The 24,822-nt window shown below is 36.3% G+C and overlaps 1 protein-coding gene across 1 annotated transcript in view; it reads right to left on the bottom strand.

Annotated features, from left to right (window-relative positions):
• Positions 1-581: 581 nt before the first annotated feature.
• The window catches only part of LOC103069433 (alsin), a gene marked incomplete at its 3' end in the record, with an annotated part of 51,433 nt that continues 27,192 nt past the window's right edge, over positions 582-24,822 (bottom strand). Inside the window, exons 11-20 of the mRNA XM_007469189.1 lie at positions 24,686-24,808; positions 22,437-22,502; positions 18,047-18,209; positions 13,982-14,113; positions 13,450-13,578; positions 13,011-13,081; positions 12,546-12,612; positions 1,895-2,097; positions 1,710-1,775; positions 582-680 (exon numbers count right to left, since the gene is read on the bottom strand). Of these exons, the coding sequence (XP_007469251.1) occupies positions 582-680; positions 1,710-1,775; positions 1,895-2,097; positions 12,546-12,612; positions 13,011-13,081; positions 13,450-13,578; positions 13,982-14,113; positions 18,047-18,209; positions 22,437-22,502; positions 24,686-24,808 (1,119 nt within the window). The remainder of the gene's footprint in view (positions 681-1,709; positions 1,776-1,894; positions 2,098-12,545; positions 12,613-13,010; positions 13,082-13,449; positions 13,579-13,981; positions 14,114-18,046; positions 18,210-22,436; positions 22,503-24,685; positions 24,809-24,822) is intronic.

Genomic DNA, 24,822 nt, shown 5'->3' with positions numbered 1-24,822 from the left:
CCATTGATCTATATTTCTGTTTTTGTGCCAGTACCATACTGTCTTGACTACTGTAGCTTTGTAATATAGTCTGAAGTCCAGGAGCCTGATTCCTCCAGCTCTGTTTTCCTTTCTCAAGATTGCTTTGGCTATAAAAATCTCATTTTTGAATGACTGAGTCTAAGAAGTTGAAGATGTTGTGGGCGGTATTTTGTGTTAACATGGGGAAAAATATGTATTTAGTCCCTTACGGGAAAATGAAATAATGAGTCATCTCTGAAAGAATGACAGGCTTTGTCCATAACAGAGTCATGCAGTAAATATAAGATAAATTTACAAGCAAGATATTTAGAAGATTCTATGAGAAAGTTAAGGTTTACAAGGTTTACACAGTTTTGTGAAGAACTAAATAATAACATAATATTTTCATCTTGTGATAGATGAGAGGTTGATATTTTAAAGAAGCCTCTATATAGCTTCAGTCATAAGAAGAATAAATAAAACATACTGCTTGGAAACTTTGGCTACACAAACATTTAGGTTTAAATGATTCTTTGAAAAAGCAACACCAGCCAGTCCAGCAACGTTTCTAATGCTATTACCTATAGACTCCTTGACCACACATTTTTCCTTCTTTCCAGTGGCCCACATAATGGTCTTCTTTGTTCAGTGCTTTGTTTGGGATTCTGTATTCTCCATACCTGCCAAGGGGAATAAAAACATCTTAAGATGCATTATGCCATATTCACCTTTTATGTGTATACATTGGCAAATATAACAAGAACAGAGAAAAGATCTGTTGATACCTAGAGGAGGAAAGGGGTAAATGGGGTCTTGGTTTGAGCTGTTATCCATTACCTAAGCTATGTGGCAAGTCTTAGAGGAGTGGGACATCAACACCACTACACAGAGCAATTAGGTGTTTTATCCCAAGTCCAGTGAAAAACAGAAAACCTGTGGTTTAGGCCTATTTCTGCCACTAATTAGCTGCATCACCTTGGGTAAATCCAGGTACCCAGCTCCCTCATCTGTGAAATAAGGGGGGTATATCAGATTATCTCAAGTCTCTTCTCATTCTGAAATTCTATTAAATGGAGATTAAAAGACATCATAAAAATTTGTATTATCACACACACAAAAAATCACCTACACAATTTATATTATAACCTTTTGATATAGTAAAATATATCAGTTCTCTAACATGATACAAAATACTTCACTGCCATATATTTACAGTGTTAGAAAACATAAGTTTATATAAAAATAGTGTCATTTGAGTACCATTAGGATACCATGTCATTTAGAGGATTTCCCCTTCAACAGATCACAGAAATTAAAGATGAATTAAAACTACTGAAAGGAAAATTTCTCTATCTCCTTTGTGTAAAGGGGGCACTTCTATATCAACAATCTCAACATCAACATTACCCACGGTCCTCAGTCTTTACAACTAAGAAATGGATAGAAAACACAGTCCCACGTCAACAAATGGAAGCTGTGTGACTTGATATAACACAGCTGTCAAGATAAGTGATTCATTCTAGACATATCAAGGCTGCACCCTGGATTCCTAGCTCTCTTCATGTTCATACATGTCCATTATAAGCCCTAATCCATTTCCAAAAGCACAAAACAAAATTCTACTAACTGTCTTGAAAATAACTCTAAACACAAAATAACATAATTTAAGTCTGTAGTTGAATTTACACTCATGTTCACGAAGTTCTTACCCATCTTCCAAGCCATTCCTGAACGTGCCAGAATAGATCTTTCCATCTGGCCACTTCAAAACCCCTCTGGAATGCATAAGTAAAAAATAATACATGTCAATTAATGTTTCTGATAATCAGTACTTTTGCAGTACTTAGACTACCATCCTGACTCCCAGCATAAATCCAACTGTAAACATTCTCACCTGCCATGAGGCTTCCCGGAAAGCCAGCGTCCATCATAGGTTGCATCCTTTAGGCGAGGATCCTTGTAGAAAGTATATTTGGCACTGCGTGAAATGGGTGGTTCCTGCCTCTGAATACTGCTGCCACTTCCATAAGGTGGAAAATCAGACGTCCCCCTCAAAGCCTGATCTACAGCTTGGCTTATAGCCCGGAGCCACTTTGTCTAGGAGCAAAAAGTAAATTTCAGTAAGCTTAAGACAACAACCCATCAAGCACCGCTTTAAATCCTGCTAGCTTTCCTTGGTGTGAAAAAACTTCTGACTCCTAATACTCTCCTTATTGAGTAATACTGATTGGCTCTTGAAATAAACTGCTTTATGTTTGAAATTGCTATACTAACAAAACAACAGAGAAGCAAGAAGAACTAGAATCCTGCAGCCTGTGGAACAAAAACCACATTCACAGAAAGATAGACAAAATGAAAAGGCAGAGGACTATGTACCAGATGAAGGAACAAGATAAAACCCCAGAAAAACAACTAAATAAAGTGGAGATAGGCAACCTTCAAGAAAAAGAATTCAGAATAACGACAGTGAGGATGATCCAGGACCTTGGAAAAAGAATGGAGGCAAAGATCGAGAAGATGCAAGAAATATTTAACAGAGACCTAGAAGAATTAAAGAACAAACAAACAGAGATGAACAACACAATAACTGAAATGAAACACACTAGAAGGAATCAATAGCAGAATAACTGAGGCAGAAGAATGGATAAGTGACCTGGAAGACAGAATGGTGGAATTCACTGCCACAGAACAGAATAAAGCAAAAAGAACGAAAAGAAATGAAGACAGCCTAAGAGACCTCTGGGACAACATTAAACATATGAACATTTGCATTATAGGGGTCCCAGAAGAGGAAAGAGAAAGTACCTGAGAAAATATTTGAAGAGATTATAGTCAAAAATTTCCCTAACATGGGAAAGGAAATAGCCACCCAAGTCCAGGAAGCACAGAGAGTCCCAGGCAGGATAAACCCAAGAACAAACACGCTGAGACATATAGTAATCAAACTGACAAAAATTAAAGGCAAAGAAAAATAATTACAGCCACAAGGGAAAAATGACAAATAACGTACAAGGGAACTCCCATAAGGTTAACAGCTGATTTCTCAGCAGAAACCCTACAAGCCAGAAGGGAATGGCACGATATATTTAAAGTGGTGAAAGGGAGGAAGCTACAACCAAGATTACTCTACCTGGCAAGGATCTCATTCACATTCAATGGAGAAATCAAAAGCTTTACAGACAAGCAAAAGCTAAGAGAATTCAGCACCACCATACCAGCTCTACAACAAATGCTAAAGGAAACACAAGAGAAGAAAAGGATCTACAGGGCTTTCCTGGTGGTGCAGTGGTTAAGAATCCACCTGCCAATGCAGGGGACACAGGTTCAAGCCCTGGTCTGGAAAGATGCCACATGTCGCGCAGCAACTAAGCCCTTGCGCTACAACTACTGAGCCTGTGCTCTGGAGCCCATGAACCACAACTACTAAGCCCACATGCAACAACTACTGAAGCCCATGCTCCTAGAGCCCATGCTCTGCAATAAGAGAAGCCACTGCAATGAGAAGCCTGCACACCACAAGGAAGAGTAGCCCCCGCTTGCCACAACTACAGAAAGCCCGTGTGCAGCAACAAAGACCCAATGCAGCCAAAAATAAATTAATTAAATAAATGAATTTTTTTTAAAAAAAAAGGACCTACAAAAACAAACCCAAAACAGTTAAGAAAATGGTAATAGGAACATACGTATCGATAAATACCTTAAATGTGAATGGATTAAATGCTCCAACAAAAAGACACAGGCTCACTGAATGGATACAAAAACAAGACCCATATATATGCTGTCTACAAGAGACCCACTTCAGACCTAGGGACACATATAGACTGAAAGTGAGGGGATGGAAAAAGATACTCCATGCAAATGGAAATCAAAAGAAAGCTGGAGTAGCAATACTCATATCAGATAAAATAGACTTTAAAATAAAGAATGTTACAAGAGACAAGGAAGGACACTACATAATGGTCAAGGGATCAACCCAAGAGGAAGATATAACAATTATAAATATATATGCACCCAACATAGGAGCACCTCAATACATAAGACAAATGCAAACAGCTATAAAACAGGAAATCGACAGTAACACAATAATAGTGGGGGACTTTAACACCTCACTTACCCCAATGGACAGATCATCCAGACAGAAAATTAATAAGGAAATACAAGCTTTAAATGACAAAATAGACAAGATGGACTTAATTCATATTTATAAGACATTCCATCCACAAACAGCAGATTACACTTTCTTCTCAAGTGCACACAGAACATTCTCCAGGATAGATCACATCTTGGGTCACAAATCAAGCCTTAGTAAATTTAAGAAAGTTGAAATCATAGCAAGCATCTTTTCCGACGACAACACTATGAGATTAGAAATGAATTACAGGGAAAAGAATGTAAAAAACACAAACACATGGAGGCTAAACAATACGTTACTAAATAACCAAGAGATCACTGAAGAAATCAAAGAGGAAATCAAAAAATACCTAGAGACAAATGACAATGAAAACATGACAATCAAAAATCTACACGATGCAGCAAAAGCAGTTCTAAGAGAGAAGTTTATAGCATTACAATCCTACCTCAAGAAACAAGAAAAATCTCCAATAAACAATCTAACTGAACAAATTAGTGGCTACCAATGGGGAGAGGGAAGGGGGAAGTGGCAAGGTAAGGGGAGGGGATTAAGAGGTACAAGCTACTACATATAAAATAAATAAACTACAAGTATATGTTGTGTAGCACAGGGAATTTAACCAATATTTTATAATAACTTTAGGTAAAAAAATTTGAATTGCCAAAAAAAAAAAAAAGTCTAACCTTACACCTAAAGGAACTAGAGAAACAAGAACAAACAAAACCCAAAGTTAGGTAGAAAGAAAGAAATCATAAAGATCAGAGCACAAATAAATGAAACAGAAAGAAAGAAAACAATAGCAAAGATCAATAAAACTAAAAGCTGGTTCTTTGAGAAGATAAACAAAATTGATAAACCATTAGCCAGACTCACCAAGAAAAGAAGATAAACAAAACTGATAAATCATTAGCCAGACTCAGCAAGAAAAAGAGGGAGAGCACTCAAATCAATAAAATTAGATGTGAAAAAGGAGAAGTTACAACAGACACCGCAGAAGTACAAAGCATCATAAGATACTACTACAAGCAACTTTATGCCTATAAAATGGACAACATGGAAGAAATGGACAAATTCCTAGAAAGGTATAACCTTCCAAGACTGAACCAGAAAGAAATAGAAAATATGAACAGACCAATCACAAGTAATGAAATTGAAACTGTGATTAAAAATCTTTCAACAAACAAAAGTCCAGGACCAGATGGCTTCACAGGTGAATTCTACCAAACATTTAGAGAAAACCTAACACCCATCCTTCTCAAACTCTTCCAAAAAATTGTAGAGGAAGGAACACTCCCAAACTCATTCTACAAGGCCACCATCACCCTGATACCAAAACCAGACAAAGATACTACAAAAAAAGAAAATTACAGACCAATATCACTGATGAATATAGATGCAAAAATCCTCAACAAAATACTAGCAAACAGAATCCAACAACACATTAAAAGGATCATACACCATGATCAAGTGGGATTTATCCCAGGGATGCAAGGATTCTTCAATGTATGCAAATCAATCAATGTGATGCACCATATTAACATATTGAAGAATAAAAAACATATGATCATCTCAATAGATGCAGAAAAAGCTTTTGACAAAATTCAACACCCATTTGTGATAAAAACTCTCCAGAAAGTGGGCACAGAGGGAACCTACCTCAACATAATAAAGGCCATATACAACAAACCCACAGCACACATCATTCTCAATGGTGAAAAACTGAAAGCATTTCCTCTAAGATCAGGAACAAGCCAAGGATGTCCACTGTCACCCCTCTTATTCAGCATAGTTTTGGAAGTCCTAGCCACAGCAATCAGAGAAGAAAAAGAAATAAAAGGAATACAAATTGGAAAAAGAAGAAGTAAAACTGTCACTGCTTGCAGATGACATGATACCACACATAGAGAATCCTAAAGATGCCACCATAAAACTACTAGAGCTAATCAATGAATCTGGTAAAGTGGCAGGATACAAAATTAATGCACAGAAACCTTTTGTATTCCTATACACTAACAACGAAAGATCAGAAAGAGAAATTAAGGCAACAATCCCATTCACCACTGCAACAAAAAGAATGAAATACCTAGGAATAAAGCTACCTAAGGAGGTAAAAGACCTGTACTCAGAAAACTATAAGACACTGATGAAAGAAATCAAAGATGACACAAACAGATGGAGAGATATACCATGGTCTTGGATTGGAAGAATCAATATTGTGAAAATGACTGTACTACCCAAAGCAATCTACAGATTCAATGCAACCCCTATCAAATTACCAATGGCATTTTTTACAGAATTAGAACAAAAAATTTTAAAATTTGTATGGAGACCCAAAAGACCTGGAATAGCCAAAGCAATCTTGAGAAAGAAAATTGGAGCTGGAGGAATCAGGCTCCCTGACTTCAAATTATGCTACAAAGCTACAGTAATCAAGACAAATTATGCTACAAAGCTACAGTAATCAAGACAATACAGTAATCAAGACAAAAACAACAAATAACACACAAGGGAATCCCCATAAGGTTAACAGCTGATCTCTCAGCAGAAACTCTACAAGCCAGAAGGGAGTGGCAGGACATACTGAAAGTGATGAAGGAGAAAAACCTGCAACCAAGATTACTCTACCCAGCAAGGATCTCATTCAGATTTGATGGAGAAATTAAAACCTTTACAGACAAGCAAAAGCTGAGAGAGTTCAGCACCACCAAACCAGCTTTACAACAAATGCTAAAGGAACTTCTCTAGACAAAAACACAAGAGAAGGAAAAGTCCTATAATAACGAACCCAAAACAATTTAGAAAATGGGAATAGGAACATACATATCGATAATTACCTTAAATGTAAATGGACTAAATGCTCCCACCAAAAGACACAGATTGGCTGAATGGATACAAAAACAAGACCCATATATATGCTGTCTACAAGAGACCCACTTCAGACCTAGAGACACATACAGACTGAAAGTAAGGGGATGGAAAAAGATATTCCATGCAAATGGAAACCAAAAGAAAGCTGGAGTAGCAATTCTCATATCAGACAAAATAGACTTTAAAATAAGGACTATCAGAAGAGACAAAGAAGGACACTACATAATGATTAAGGGATCGATCCAAGAAGAAGATATAACAATTGTAAATATTTATGCACCCAACATAGGAGCACCTCAATACATAAGGCAAAAACTAGCAGCCATAAAAGGGGAAATCGACAGTAACACATTCATAGTAGGGGACTTCAACACCCCACTTTCACCAATGGACAGATCATCCAAAATGAAAATAAATAAGGAAACACAAGCTTTAAATGATACATTAAACAGGATGGACTTAATTGATATTTATAGGACACTCCATCCAAAAACAACAGAATACACATTTTTCTCAAGTGCTCATGGAACATTCTCCAGGATAGATCATATCTTGGGTCACAAATCAAGCCTTGGTAAATTTAAGAAAATTGAAATTATATCAAGTATCTTTTCCGACCACAACGCCATGAGATTAGATATCAATTATAGGAAAAGAGCAGTAAAAAATACAAACACATGGAGGCTAAACAATACACTACTTAGTAACGAAGTGATCACTGAAGAAATCAAAGAGGAAATTAAAAAATACCTAGAAACAAATGACAATGGAGATACAACGACCCAAAACCTATGGGATGCAGCAAAAGCAGTTCTAAGAGGGAAGTTTATAGCAATACAAGCCCACCTTAAGAAGCAGGAAACATCTCGAATAAACAACCTAACCTTGCACCTCAAGCAATTAGAGAAAGAAGAACAAAAAAACCCCAGAGTTAGCAGAAGGAAAGAAATCATAAAAATCAGATCAGAAATAAATGAAAAAGAAATGAAGGAAACAATAGCAAAGATCAATAAAACTAAAAGCTGGTTCTTTGAGAAGATTAACAAAATTGATAAACCATTAGCCAGACTCATCAAGAAAATAAGGGAGAAGACTCAAATCAATAGAATCAGAAATGAAAAAGGAGAAGTAACAACTGACACTGCAGAAATACAAAAAATCATGAGGGATTACTACAAGCAACTCTATGCCAATAAAATGGACAATCTGGAAGAAATGGACAAATTCTTAGAAATGCACAAACTGCCAAGACTGAATCAGGAAGAAATAGAAAATATGAACAGACCAATCACAAACACTGAAATTGAAACTGTGATTAAAAATCTTCCAACAAACAAAAGCCCAGGACCAGATGGCTTCACAGGCGAATTCTATCAAACATTTAGAGAAGAGCTAACACCTATTCTTCTCAAACTCTTCCAAAATATAGCAGAGGGAGGAACACTCCCAAACTCATTCTACGAGGCCACCATCACCTTGATACCAAAACCAGACAAGGATGTCACAAAGAAAGAAAACTACAGGCCAATATCACTGATGAACATAGATGCAAAAATCCTCAACAAAATACTAGCAAACAGAATCCAACAGCACATTAAAAGGATCATACACCATGATCAAGTGGGGTTTATTCCAGGAATGCAAGGATTCTTCAATATACGCAAATCTATCAATGTGATTAACCATATTAACAAATTGAAGGAGAAAAACCATATGATCATCTCAATAGATGCAGAGAAAGCTTTTGACAAAATTCAACACCCATTTATGATAAAAACCCTGCAGAAAGTAGGTGTAGAGGGAACTTTCCTCAATATAATAAAGGCCGTATATGACAAGCCCACAGCCAACATCATCCTCAATGGCGAAAAACTGAAAGCATTTCCACTAAGGTCAGGAACAAGACAAGGTTGCCCACTCTCACCACTCTTATTCAACATAGTTTTGGAAGTTTTAGCCACAGCAATCAGAGAAGAAAAGGAAATAAAAGGAATCCAAATCGGAAAAGAAGAAGTAAAGCTGTCACTGTTTGCAGATGACATGATACTATACATAGAGAATCCTAAAGATGCTACCAGAAAACTACTAGAGCTAATCAATGAATTTGGTAAAGTAGCAGGATACAAAATTAATGCACAGAAATCTCTGGCATTCCTATATACTAATGATGAAAAATCTGAAAGTGAAATCAAGAAAACACTCCCATTTACCATTGCAACAAAAAGAATAAAATATCTAGGAATAAACCTACCTAAGGAGACAAAAGACCTGTATGCAGAAAATTATAAGACACTGATGAAAGAAATTAAAGATGATACAAACAGATGGAGAGATATACCATGTTCTTGGATTGGAAGAATCAACATTGTGAAAATGACTCTACTTCCCAAAGCAATCTATAGATTCAATGCAATCCCTATCAAACTACCACTGGCATTTTTCACAGAACTAGAACAAAAAATTTCACAATTTGTATGGAAACACAAAAGACCCCGAATAGCCAAAGCAATCTTGAGAACAAAAAATGGAGCTGGAGGAATCAGGCTGCCTGACTTCAGACTATACTACAAAGCTACAGTAATCAAGACAGTATGGTACTGGCACAAAAACAGAAAGATAGATCAATGGAATAGGATAGAAAGCCCAGAGATAAACCCATGCACATATGGTCACCTTATCTTTGATAAAGGTGGCAGGAATATACAGTGGAGAAAGGACAGCCTCTTCAATAAGTGGTGCTGGGAAAATTGGATAGGTACATGTAAAAGTATGAGATTAGATCACTCCCTAACACCATACACAAAAATAAGCTCAAAATGGATTAAAGACCTAAATGTAAGGCCAGAAACTATCAAACTCTTAGAGGAAAACATAGGCAGAACACTCTATGACATAAATCACAGCAAGATCCTTCTTGACCCATCTCCTAGAGTAATGGAGATAAAAACAAAAATAAACAAATGGGACCTAATGAAACTTCAAAGCTTTTGCACAGCAAAGGAAACCATAAACAAGACCAAAAGACAGCCCTCAGAATGGGAGAAAATATTTGCAAATGAATCAACTGACAAAGGATTAATCTCTAAAATTTACAGGCAGCTCATGCAGCTCAATAACAAAAAAATAAACAACCCAATCCAAAAATGGGCAGAAGACCTAAATAGACATTTCTCCAAAGAAGATATACAGACTGCCAACAAACACATGAAAGAATGCTCAACATCATTAATCATTAGAGAAATGCAAATCAAAACTACAATGAGATATCATCTCACACCAGTCAGAATGGCCATCATCAAAAAATCTAGAAACAATAAATGCTGGAGAGGGTGTGGAGAAAAGGGAACACTCTTGCACTGCTGGTGGGAATGTGAATTGGTTCAGCCACTATGGAGAACAGTATGGAGGTTCCTTAAAAAACTACAAATAGAACTACCATATGACCCAGCAATCCCACTACTAGGTATATACCCTGAGGAAACCAGAATTCAGAAAGAGTCATGTACCAAAATGTTCATTGCAGCTCTATTTACAATAGCCCGGAGATGGAAACAACCTAAGTGCCCGTCGTCGGATGAATGGATAAAGAAGATGTGGCACATATATACAATGGAATATTACTCAGCCATAAAAAGAAACGAAATTGAGCTATTTGTAATGAGGTGGATAGATCTAGAGTCTGTCATACGGAGTGAAGTAAGTCAGAAAGAGAAGGACAAATACCGTATGCTAACACATATATATGGAATTTAAGAAAAAAAAATGTTATGAAGAACCTAGGGGTAAAACAGGAATAAAGACAGAGACCTACTGGAGAACAGACTTGAGGATATGGGGAGGGGGAAGGGTGAGGTGTGTTAGGGCGAGAGAGAGACATGGACATATATATACTAACAAACGTAAGGTAGATAGCTAGTGGGAAGCAGCCACATGGCACAGGGAAACCGGCTCGGTTTTTTGTGGCTGTCTGGAGGGGTGGGATAGGGAGGGTTGATTCAATGCAACCCCTATCAAATTACCAATGGCATTTTTTACAGAATTAGAACAAAAAATTTTAAAATTTGTATGGAGACCCAAAAGACCTGGAATAGCCAAAGCAATCTTGAGAAAGAAAATTGGAGCTGGAGGAATCAGGCTCCCTGACTTCAAATTATGCTACAAAGCTACAGTAATCAAGACAATATGGTACTTGCACAAAAACAGAAATATAGATCAATGGAACAGGATAGAAAGCCCAGAGGTAAACCCACACACCTATGGTCAACTAATCTATGACAAAGGAGGCAAGGACATACAGTGGAGAAAAGACAGTCTCTTCAATAAGTGGTGCTGGGAAAACTGGACAGCTACATGTAAAGGAATGAACTTAGAACACTCCCTAACACCATACACAAAACTAAACTCTAAATGGATTAAAGACCTAAGTGTAAGACCAGACACTATAAAACTCTTAGAGGAAAACATAGGAAGAACACTCTTTAACATAAATCACAGCAAGATCTTTTTTGACCCACCTCCTAGAGTAATGGAAATAAAAACAAAAATAAACAAATGGGACCCAATGAAGCTTAAAAGCTTTTGCAAAGCAAAGGAAACTATAAACCAGACGAAAAGACAACCCTCAGAATAGGAGAAAATATTTGCAAATGAATCAATGGACAAAGGATTCATCTCCAAAATAGAAATGCAAATCAAAACTACAATGAGGTATCACCTCACACCAGTTAGAATGGGCATCATCAGAAAATCTACAAACAAATGCTGGAGAGGGAACCCTCTTGCACTGTTGCTGGGAATGTAAATTGATACAGCCACTATGGAGAACAGAATGGTGGTTCCTTACAAAACTAAAAATAGAATTACTGTATGACCCAGCAATCACACTACTGGGCATATACCCAGAGAAAACCATAATTCAAAAAGACACATGCACCCCAATGTTCATTGCAGCACTATTTACACTAGCCAGGACTTGGAAGCAACGTAAATGCCCATCAACAGACAAATGGATCAAGAAGATGTGGTACATATATACAATGGAATATTACTCAGCCATAAAAAGGAAAGTAATTGGATCATTTGTAGAGATGCGGATGGACTCAGAGACCGTCATACAGAGTGAAGTAAGTCAGAAAGAAAAAAACAAATATCATATATAAATGTATATATGTGGAATCTAGAAAAATGGTATAGATGAACCGGTTTGCAAGGCAGAAATAGACACAGATGTAGAGAACAAATGTATGGACACCAAGTGGGGAAAGTGGTGGTGGTGGTGTGATGAATTGGCAGACTTGGATTGACATGTATACACCAATATGTATAAAATAGGTAACTAATAAGAACCTGCTGTATAAAAAAATAAAATAAAATCAAGAACAACAATAGCAACAACAAAATTCTACAGTCTTGGTTTAATGAAGATTTATCAGACATAATTATGGATCATTAGGCAAGCAAGAACAATTTCTATTTCTTTCTTACCACCATAAGAGACAGAAAGAGCCAAGCCAAAGATGGAAAGAAAATACCATGATGGACTAACCTTTTCCTGGGGTGTTGATGAAATGAGAGTGAACTGCTCCTCGGGTGTAGTTATCTTTAGGCCATTCCTAAAACGTTCACAAGGATAAAGATCAGTAAGTATGACAACCTGTCATTACAACATCAATCCTCAAATATGAAAAGCAACTTGTTTATTTCAAAGGGATCAGAAGTCAATTAAATTTAAATATATTCAATGTTCTGGGTGTGGTTCCTACGGTGGGAAAAGGACACAGTTATTTCTCTGGGTTAAACAATGGGGATGAGAACAATGGAGAAGCCCTTCCACCACTTGTCATGATTTGTCATGGTCTTCACAGCAGGGCACTTACTACCTACGTACTGGGAGGGTAAGCCTTCTTGTGCAGAATGGGGAGGCCTCCTGAGCCTCCCCATTTTATTCACATCTAAGGAAACAAACTGGGTAAGTAACAGAGGAAGGGAATGAGGTTGGGGGGACACTTACACACCACCAGCTTCTTCAGAAAGTGGCTCTGCCCACAGTGTGGCCAAAGGGAAAACATGGTGTGTGGAGAACTGAAACAAAGAACATGGAGACACATCTGAGAAAGCCCATGTGGGCCCTGGGTCGCTGCTGCAGAACCCCTTTCAAATGGTTAAGTCCACCTCAGCCACATAGTCCCCATAACATAACTAACCCCAATGGTCTCGCCATGTCTGCTGCAAGGACCCCTTCAGATGGCTGACACTCATTTTCAAGTTGGAAACTAAAAAAGCTCCCTGAAATCTGGCTGGTACCACAAAAGCAAGCTAAACAGTCTCTTTTACTCAAGAGTTTCAGTAAAATCACAATAGTTTGTAAAATAAACTGATACTACGATTAATTAAATACTCATAGTACTGCACCTTCCAGGGCCTCTTTTAAGGTTAGGAATCCAGCCTACCTGGGCATGGACTAGGGCATCATTAAAGAGAATGAACCAATTAACAGAAAACCTCCCCGCATGCTGCAGAGACAGGGCCCGGTTACTGCTCTCACACAGCAGTCGACGCTCTGGCTTCCTCAAGGAATCCTGGTATTAAAAACAAATACAAAATTGAAGTATCAAAATTATTTTCTGCAAAGAGAAGATGAAAAAGATACAAATCACATGAAGGAGAATTTGTCAGTCACAGCTTAGCTTGGTGTTAAACCTAAATTCAGACGGGATCCAAACATTTCACAAAATCAGTGCTCAAAGGAAAATAAAAAGATAGGAACAAACAAAAGAGGGAGAGACATATTCAGAAAGGATTCCTAGCCATGAGGGAAGGTGTTGATATTTAAAGCCCTCACTGCTGTGGTCCTTAGTTGCCCTTAGAAAAGGGGTCAGTAAAGCATTATTACCATAAATAAGTGAGAAACTGAGAAAATTATGGCAGCTGTTATGGATAAGCCTGCTGTTTGCTGGGATATCAACAATTGGCACGGTTTACCGTCATTTTTCCAGGAAAGGTCTTCCAGAAACCCAGTGTGTATTCTGCTTCCTTCCTTTTCCTGCCGAGATGGAGAGCAAGAGACTCATAACAAGAACTGGAATCCTGCAGTTTCTGGTATTCTGGAGATGTCTAGAGGCCAATAATTAAGGAGGGGAAAAAAGAATATAAAACAATTGTCCAGAATTTGTAGACTCAGTGTGGTTTAGATATGTAGTAATAATTTAGGGAGGGAAGCCAGCCTAAGAACAGATATGGTACACTAAAGGGAGCTGAGGAAAAAGAAAACTGGTTCCAGAAAATCCTACCACATACAGGTACATATGAAATAGGGGAAGAACTCAAGGGGAAAAGAAATATACACTGACAGTTATCAGTGAGGAGAGCAGCCGAGAACTCAGGATAGGCCAGGAATTCTCAGGGGTTTTGGTCTTGGGATCCCTCTGTTTTGCTTCTGTGGGTTATTATCTCCTGATATTTACCATATCAGAGAATAAAGTTTAAAAAACTTTAAATCTTTATTAACTCACTTCAAATACAATAACATTTTTAATGAAAAATAACTAAAATTTCCAAAACAAAAAAATGTTTCATGAGAAAAGTGGCATTGTTCTACATCTTTTCCAATCTCTTTATTATCTGACTTAAAAGATGACGGCTGGATTTTCATATCTGCCACTGCATTTAATCTGTTAAGATTCTTTATTTGAAATAAATGAAGAAAATCTTGCTTCTTAAAGATATATAGTCGGAAAAGGGAGGAGGATTTTAATAGCCATTTCATATAGTTGTGGATATTCTCCTTTGAAACTATACCAAAACTTGTTAAGTGGTAGTTTCTTAAAGAGTAGCTAAAGTGTGGAATCTGAAACTACATCAAACTCTTTGTATCCTGTTACATTAAAATTCACTGGTCTATCCTACACTTTGAATAGATTTTTTTTAAAACCTATGAATGATTTTATAACGTGTGAATTGGACATTTGAAAAATACTGGTTCAGTGAATTATGCAGATCTTCCAAATGTTGATACATTTTATTGTATCAAAAAGCACACTAAATCATCACCAATCTCATCAGAAAGTCTTTAAATATTGGAAAAAATGCCAAGCTTGCAGTGATACACACGTTTTCCACATTTTAATTTTTGCTTAAAAATTCAGATTTTATCATTGGCAACAAATACTGTCAGTTGTTCTCCTTGAAGTGACAGGCTCATTTAACCCCCTTTTTTGAGAAAGTATCTGTCAAATACCCAAGTCTGAATAACCACAGTTTATTTGCCAATTGTTCTTTCAAGCTAAAAAAAAAAAAAAAAAAAAAAAAGAGCTGCTTCAGCAGCACATATACTAAAATTGGAACCATACGCCGAAGATTATTAGCATGGCCCCTGAGCAAGGATGACATGCAAATTCGTGAAGCATTCCACATTTAAAAGAAAAAGGCAGCTTTCAACTCAAACGATCTCAATCTTGTGCTTTTCCTTGAAAAACATACATACTTTGGGATGCAGCAGAGCTGGTTTCTGTGTACTCCCCATTTCATCACGCAGAATATTAAAAAGATGTTGTATTTCTGTGTGTGGTGATAAATGTTAACTAGACTTATACTGTGGTCATTTCATAATATGAACATATATTGAATCACTATGTTGTATACCTGAAACTAATAAAATGTTATATGTCAATTATAGCTCTCTTTTTTTTAAAGATGTATACTCAGTGGTTGATGTTAAAAAGAATTAATAAGTTTTACTGCTTTACCAAGAATGTTTTTTAAGTGAAACTGGCAATTTTTTGTTTGTTTATTTTGTTTTTTAACTGCAAGTACATGCCAGCAAAGAACACAATGACTGAGTATAGTTTGCTGCCACTGCCTTGATTCATGCTAAGGAGCCAGCAGTTTGACCCATCTTTATCTCTGCACCATCAGTGCAAACGACAACACAGTGTAATCAGCAAATGTCTTAGTGCTGTCCTGAAAACAGTTTGATCCTGCCATCTCCTGAAAGGGTCTCTAGAACCCCCAGGTGTCTGTGACCAAGCTTTGAGAATCAACCACGGGATAGGGTATAATTGCAGTGTCTTGTGGAGAGTGAGGAGAAGATGTGAAAAGATGATTCCTCACATTCGTAATTACTTTACATTCCACAGTTCTCAGTCATTCATATCCATTTTTTCCATTCATTTAAGGAACATTTAATGATTATCTACTACATATGGAAAATTCTGTTGAATGCTAGGGATAAAAAAAATAAGTAAGGCACAATCTTTGTCTTCTGGGAGCTTATAACTAGGCAGAGAAGACAGAAAAACATATAACATACCAGAATAATACAGTGGTTTTGTTAATAGGTTATTGGAAGAGACAATATAGTAAAATAGTCAAAGGAAGAGACTCTGGAGCCAGAATGCTCTGATAATGAATTCTAGCTCTACCAATTCTCAGCTATGCCTCAATTCTCTCATCTGAAAAAGGGGGATGATAGTAATAATATCTATTTCACAGAGTCGATGTGGGGATTAAATGAATATATATAACATGCTTAAAACAGTACCTGGCACATGGAGTGCATTTAATAAATATTAGGTATTATTTTTATTTAAAGAATTTTATACACATATAATGTCTCAGCTATACCTTACACTTACTAAATAACAATTCACAGTGATGGAACATAGCCACGTGTTTTGAAACACACAGACGATTTTGATCCCCAACCCTGGCTGAGGATCACCGACATAATGTGATAAGAAAATAATGGGGACATAAAGTACTAACAAAACACAGAGAAGGGAATAACTAATTCTTAAGAGATGGGCAGGGAAAGGAGTGGAGTATGGTCAGAGAGGGCTTCATTTTCATGAGAAAAAGATTTTTGACTCAAGCCTTGAAGGTTTCCCATAATGAGGATAGAGGTAGGGTGTTTCAGGAAGGAAATATAAAGCATATGAGAACTATATCCAGGGAATCTGAACTAACATGTAGGACACAGGGTAGACTATAAGGCTAGAAACAAAAGAGAGTATCAGACTGTGAAGGGCCTTTAATTCCAAACTAAAAGAGCATAGATTTTTTGCACAGAATTAGGACTCTTCAGACTGGAAATAGTACAGTATCAGACTTTGAACAATTCCAAGCTGATCTAGCTGATTTTTGATTAATTAAGGACATACTGAGTGAAATCTGTATCTCATTGGGATATTTGTGTAGCTCAAACCTTCATAGCTGAAATTAGATCAGTTTGGGGTAACACTGAAACCAGACAAAAGAACAGACCCACAAGACCACAGTAGGATCAAATGTAGAAAGGCCACATCAATTCCTAGATCACTCTGCAGACAATATCTGTCCAGAGAAGGAGACAGATTCCAAGATTTGAAAAATCCTGAACTATATGAAACGCTAGAATCATTATGGTTTCTCTAGAGCCCTTCAGAATGGAAACAAAATAAAACAACACATTTCAGTACAATTTGAAAGGTGACTGCCTTAGGACCAGCTTTAACATATACCCATATCCTAGAGCAGTGCTAATTTTCTAGGACTCCACCTAACTAATTTAATACAGAAAGTGAACTCATTAATATTTGAGAAAATCCTGTAAGACTGTGATTTCCCATAGCATATGCCAACGTGACCCAAATACATGGCATAAGTCTATCATGAATCCAGGCTAGGTGCTAATGCCACTGCCGTACAAGTGTGAGTCATTATATAGGAAGCCAGGGTTTTAAACAGCTCTGTGTAACTGTACTCAGTATGTACTCAAATTTGGACAACTATTGAATGAGTAGCACAACTGGATCTCAACTTTAGACTTTCATAAAATGAATAAAATTAATCTTGTTAAGGTCCTGAGAGGAAACTGAATCTACAGCAAAGAACACTATATATACCTACAGTCATGCTTTCTTCTTTCATTTCCCTGAAGAAAAATAAATTTAGACACATTATAAATATTAAATTAGTGTAGTTCCAGATCTTGGGGTAGCATAATTCAAACAAACAAACTATGATCCTTGACTTCCCAACTGTCCAAAGGAGGTATACATGAGAGCTTACCACTTCAAAACAAGTAGCAAGCTTTAGCAAAACTTTGGCATAATTATGAAGTCGTCTGATTGGCAAGAAAAACAGGGTATTCAATATTTCCATCAATTGGGTGTTCTCATCATTCACTTCTGATAAATCTTGCAATAGTTCCTGGTTTTTATTTAGGAAATCACTGAAGGTAGAGAAAAACAGGGATTCAGTTAATCATTTTGGTACTGATGACATGCATGATATTGAGTAGAAATATTTCACTTGATACCACCTTTTTCAAAATGTACATTTTTAGGTGCTATGAAAGAAAGTACCAGAAGATTAATACAATGAAATAAACCAGATGTAATTAAAAGAATTTCCCTGCCTATAAAATGGGATTTGGGGGTATAAAAAGTAGCAAATGGTAGCAATAGTAACTCTGTAATAGAGATGGTTAATCACAGGCTTGTGCCTGAAGTTCTAGGAAATGAATCATACATCCCACAGTTTCAGGGAATAATTGGAGACCAGCTGACACATTTACCTGTTAATTTCCAAGCCAGCAGTTACAGCAATAAATGGCAAGACTAACTGCTCTAATCAGTTGTGCTACACAGAATTACTGGAGGAAAAACAAAGCTCATTGCTCTAACAGAACTGGCGTGGAATATTAAAATACTTCTAATTTCTTCTTCTTTTTTTACATTGTTTATCATCAAATAAGAGTTTATTACAGGACAGTAATAAAAAGCCGTAGATACCAGTACTACAATTAACAGGAAACAGTAAAGCAAATTACATGTGCAGATTTTAATGCTGAGATCGTCAAAAGCATTTCAAACTGAAGCCAACATTTAGTTTTTATATTCAATTATATATAAGTTCATAATTAAAATTTTACTGCAAATTTTAAGGCTGATTAGTGACCCATTAAGACTATGCTCACCAGACTAAAACACTTAAAAGATCTGTAAAGTAGTAAGAGTCAGTGGAACAGAGTAATAATCATTATCTGCCACTTAATGAACAATAATTATGTGCCAGGTACTACCCTGACTGCTTTACAAGCACTACACTACAATTCTCAGCTACAAGGCTTCAAACAAAACAATGTCACACAAGACTATAAGGCAAAAATGAATAATTTTATAATCCCTTAGAGAACTATGGAATAAAGAGATGTTTAACTCAGAAATTATAAAATATTGTCTTAGAAAGATGGAAAAATATGTAATAATTTCCAGGAACCCATAAGTTCAATGGCACAAAGTGGACTGTTTTATAATGCAATTAAGAGAGCGTGCCCCGAGGAACATGGCCCAGATTTTTGTTTATATTGGCTTGTTGGATGTTCCTACTTCCTCCTCTCCATTCTATTGCTGAGATCAGCTGGGGAAACTTATTTAACCCTACAGAAGTATTCTGCTTTGACCTGCTCCTGAGAGATGGAGGTGGTACATGGTGAACACATACTCCCTCTGACCACATTTCTTCTGGATGCCCAGTGCTAGACCAGAAATGTTCCAACACTTGTAAATCCCTATTACCTTTCTGGACTCACTCAAGTTCTTGCCTGTAGACTTTCCCAAAAGGGGCCCTAATATGCTCTCAGAAAACCTGAACTACTCTGTTTAGGTTATCTTCTCTTGGGAGCTTTGAATCCAATAGTGGCAATATTGCTCTTTCCTTATATGACTAGGTTTGCACTTGTTACTCAAAAAATAAATATATTAAAGGTAAAAACCACCCAAGTGTCCATTGACAGATGAATGGATAATCAAAATGTGGTATATACATACAATGGAATATTATTCAGACATATAATAAAATGAAATTTTGGTATATGCTACCACATGGATGGACCTTGAAAACATTATACTTAGGGAAGTAAGCCAGATACAGAAGGACAACTACTATGATTCCACTTATATGGTACCTAGAGTGGCAAATTCATAGAGACAGGGAGTAGAGGTTACCAGGGGCTGGGGTGGGGGGAGTCTCTGTTTAATGGGTACAGAATTTTTGTTGGGGATGATAAACAGTTTTGTGTAGAGACAGTGGCTTACACAACATCTGAATGTGCTTGATGCCACAGAATCATACACTTAGGAATGGTTAAAATGATAAACGCTATGTATATTTTACCACAATATTAAATATATATATATATCTGATGATCAAACCACCAGGCTAGCCTGAGGTGAATGGCTAAGTGATAAACCAGCTAAGTGATGAAAGCTTAGGCAGATTCACTAACTGCCCATGGGCCCACTAGCTATACTTTAGAGATTCTCAAAGTGTTCTCTTTTTAAATGAATACCTTAAGGTAACTTAAATTACTGATTTTGTAAAGAGAAGTTTAAAAAATGTCATTACTGCCTTTAACTATGTAAAACCCTGGGGTTCATGAACCACTGTTTAGGAAATGCTGCCCAAATCCAAACTTAACATCTGCTTCCATAGCTCAGAGTCACCCAGAGTTCATTAATTGCTTTCCACCTGTCCAGGCTCTCGCAAGAGGCTTTCACTTATGTCATGTGCTTTAGCTGCTCTAACAAGGAATCAGGTCAACCCTTAAGAACTCGACTCTGAAATACTAGAGGAAGGTTACATTACAGAAGGGCTAAAAAGTAAAAGAATAGAAAGCGGTGTCATAATATTAATATTAAACAAAATAGCAAGACCAAGGATTTAAAAATTACTACATAAGTTTAAAATATAACACTCTTTATCCTGTCATTAAAAAAATAAAGGCCAAACCCCTATATTTTGGAAATGAATGAGCATGTGACATGAGTCAAATCATGATGGAAATCAGAGAAATATTTAGAACTGAATGACTACAAAAACGAAATGGATCAAAACTTTTTACATACAGCTAAAGCAACACTTAGAGGGAAATTTATAGCCTTAGATGAGTACTTTAGAAAAATTAAAAGATTGAAAAATTAATGAGCTAAATGCTAAACTCATGAAGTTGGAAGACATGAACAGGTGAATATGAAGTAGAAGGAAATAAAAAACAGAAATTAGTGAAACAGAAAACAAAGAAAGGAAAGGATTAATTACAGCTTAATCTTTGAAAAGAGTAACAAAAAAGGGTAAACTGCTGACAAGACTGACCAAGATAAAAAGATAAAAGGCTCAAATAAATAATAATAGGGATGAAAAATAGGAGCTACAACAAATTATAGAGGTGAACACATCTTAAGACAATGATAAAAATATTATGCCAATAAATTTGAAACAATTTTCCAGAAAAGTATAAACAATTAAAGCTGAAAGAAGAAATAAAGACTTGAACAGACCTATTCATTAAAAAAACCAAATAGTAGCTTAAAAACTCCCTACAGTAAATGCTCCCATGAAGACCATGCTTTTTAGCAGATGATTTCTACCAAATCTTCAAAGTACAGATAATCCTGATCTGTACTTTGATAGAAAAAGAGAGGAAGCTCCCTAACTCATTTTATAATTACTACTACAATCCTCTTACCAAAACTGGGCAAGTTCAGAAGAGAAGGAAAACATCATATTCACATAAATGCAAACATCTTAAATATTAGCAAATTGAATCCAGAAATGTATTAAAAAACTAATACATAAAGAGCACTGAATTTACCTTGGGAACTCAAGGATATTTAACATTTTTAAAAAATCAATGGCTCTTCAAGTTTTAGAAGGGAGCTGTTTAACCCTATAAATAATATTTACCAAAAACCTAAGGCAATCATGTTGAATGGTGAAATATTAAAAAGCATTCCCTTTAAAACAAGAAATGAGACACAGTCATTACTATTCTTTCTATCAGGATATAAGATCAAAAGCAAACATGGCAAAACACTGACATCTGAGTTTAAACTTCAATCTTGGTTGTGAGTATATATTTGAAATGTTTACTATTAAAATATAACTGATTTTTTAAACCTGTCTTTCTTGCTAGGTCAACACTTGTTGAGAAACTACACAGTTCAGAATGACTGGCTCATGCAAGGGGCTTTTATATTTATTACTTATCCAGAGACTAAATGTGAAAACTTTGCATTTGTGCAACACTCTGCATTTTTCTCTGTACCAGCACATAAATATTTGTTCCTCACAACTGGGGAGAGAACATTCCCATTTTTCAGAGAAAAAAAGTTAGGCTCAATTTGGTGAGGAGAGCTGTCCAAAGTCTTGGGGATAATCAGTGGTAGCAGTAAAGAAGGACCCAGATCTTGTGGCTTTTTCAATACCATGCTACTTCCAATGATAATAAGGAGCTAATAACACCTATCTTTTATAAGATTTAGTGAAAGTCTACATTTTGATTTGTTTGGCACAAGGACCAAGTCAAAGCTTTTCCTGGGCACTCAAAAACACAGAATGCTATAAAACATGATCTTTGGTTGTTAGAATAATAACTGTAAAATACGTATTTGCTTACATGGCAGGCTTAGCAAGAAGCTGGAATCCTCCCATAACCAGGAAATTTGTAATAGATGTGCAATACCTTGAGCAAAAAAGAAAACACATGTATATTAGTGTTAAAAAGTAAATTTGCTCTTCAGAGTTTTTGAACATTCATCTGGAATAAATACTTCTTGGAATCTCATCAGCGAGTTTCAGAACTTTTGTGATGCTAACATTCATGAACTGTAAAGGACTAGAGAGAAGGGCAGGTTTCATGATCACAACAGTCAGGAGAAAAAAGCCATTTCAGTAAAGATGTTAATAGGAATTTTTTAAAAACGCCTAAAGTTATGCAGAAGATGCGAGAATTTACTTGGTAGATTTTACTTTGGTAACTTAACAAACATGAGAAAAGATGACTAAAATTGTTGGATTTTTAATAAAAATTTTCTCTAATCTTCTCTTTAGGTTTCCCAATTAAGTCTTCAGAAATAATAGAGAAGGTAAGAAAATATGTTAAAAGAGCTTAAGTGAAAAAGGGTTAGAAAATGTTGGTTAAGTATTGATGTACAGTTAAAGAATAAGTCTTGAAATACTGCTTTGCACCATGTACATTTCTTTCACATTCCTGGGCCGGCAAATGGAATCAACTGACTTTGAGAGAGAAGGCAAATTCCTACTAAAACCAGCCCAAGGTACTGAACACTTAAAAATGGTTACAGGGGTAAATTTTATGTTATGTGTATTTTACCACAATTAAAAATAATTTGGTCTTCCCTGGTGGTGCCGTGGTTGAGAATCTGCCTGCTAATGCAGGGGACATGGGTTCGAGCCCTGGTCTGGGAGGATCCCACATGCTGCGGAGCAACTAGGCCCGTGAGCCACAACTACTGAGCCTGCGCATCTGGAGCCTGTGCTCCGCAACAAGAAAGGCCACGATAGTGAGAGGCCCGCGCACCACGATGAAGAGTGGCCCCCACCTGCCACACCTAGAGAAAGCCCTCGCACAGAAACGAAGACCCAACACAGCAAAAATAAATTAATTAATAAACTCCTACCCCCAACATCTTCTAAAAATAATAAGAATAATTTTTAAAATTCATAAACAAATCAAGATTTTTTTACTTGCCTGATCTATAATACATTATTACATTAAAAAAAAACGCCCAATGTATCAAAATAAAAGCATTTCCAAGCATAAGTCCTGACGTATCAGAGCAGAAAAAGAAGAAATACATTATGAGATCTGTACAAGTCAAAAAAGAAAAATTAATACTAGTAAAAGCTGAAACTTTCCCACACAAAAAAAATCTAGTTTATAACACCACTGTAAAGCAATTATACCCCAATAAAGATGTTAAAAAAAAAAGAGTATATTGTAGAGCTGAAAAAAAAAAATCTAGTTTAGAAAAGTAAATTTGTATCATATTATGCTACTTTTTTTATATCTGAAATATGATGACTTAAAAGACTCTAATCAGGGTATTTCCTCCCAGACCATAGCTTCAAATATATTTAATTTTGCTTAGACCTAAAATCACATACATCTATCTGCACATATATGCCTTAAGTCTGAAAGGAGATACACTAAGATTATTAACAATAGTTATTTCTGGTGGTAGGATTATGGGTGACTTTAAAATCTACACTTCAGATCAACAGCAGGACCTAATATACATTAAAATAACACTTAAATTATGCTTCACATAAGAAAAAGTGAGAAATACTTAAAATTTCAAATACAGTTGGGATATTTTACTTGAAAAACATGAAAAGAACCTTGGATCACTATCTTAGGTTTTATTACAAAAATATCGTTATTTTAAAGATAGTTTGGTCTTTAAACTCTCCATGTACACAACAGTGAAAAGCAGGCACTGGAAGAGCTCCATATTTACAATCAACAGCTGGTCTTAAAATAATTGCTTAGTTACCTATTTCCTCAAATTTTAGTATACTTTATTTCAGGAAACAAAATTGTTCTGCAAAGAACCATATTTATTATAATACTTTTTTGTAAACTAAGTACACTGTCAATCATTCTGCTAGAATACAGAAGGAAATTTGAGAATGCATTATATTGAAATCTTTTTTCCCCTCTTAGAGCAAACTAAAATTTTAGCTATGCAGAACTATAGTTGTCTTAAGACTAAAACGCTGCTTTGCAATTTCTATCACCTTATATAGCACTCTCCCTAATCTAGTCTCTTATGATCAAGGAGCTGTTCTCCTTGGCAGAATAAGCCTGCAGAGACTGAACATGACACAGGACTGGATACTTGCTCTGTATAACTATCCAAGAAGAGACTTGCATGCTTCAGGATGACCAAACTCCTGGCTTCCTTTATCCCCTGAAGGAAGCTGCTCAGTGAGGTTCCATGTTGACCAATTAGGTAACACAGCTTGCTGAACCGGCCTTC

Source organism: Lipotes vexillifer, unplaced genomic scaffold (genome assembly GCF_000442215.2).
Source record: "Lipotes vexillifer unplaced genomic scaffold, Lipotes_vexillifer_v1.1 scaffold259, whole genome shotgun sequence".
Taxonomy (NCBI): domain Eukaryota; kingdom Metazoa; phylum Chordata; class Mammalia; order Artiodactyla; family Lipotidae; genus Lipotes; species Lipotes vexillifer.
This window is presented reverse-complemented; position numbering and strand designations above follow the sequence as displayed.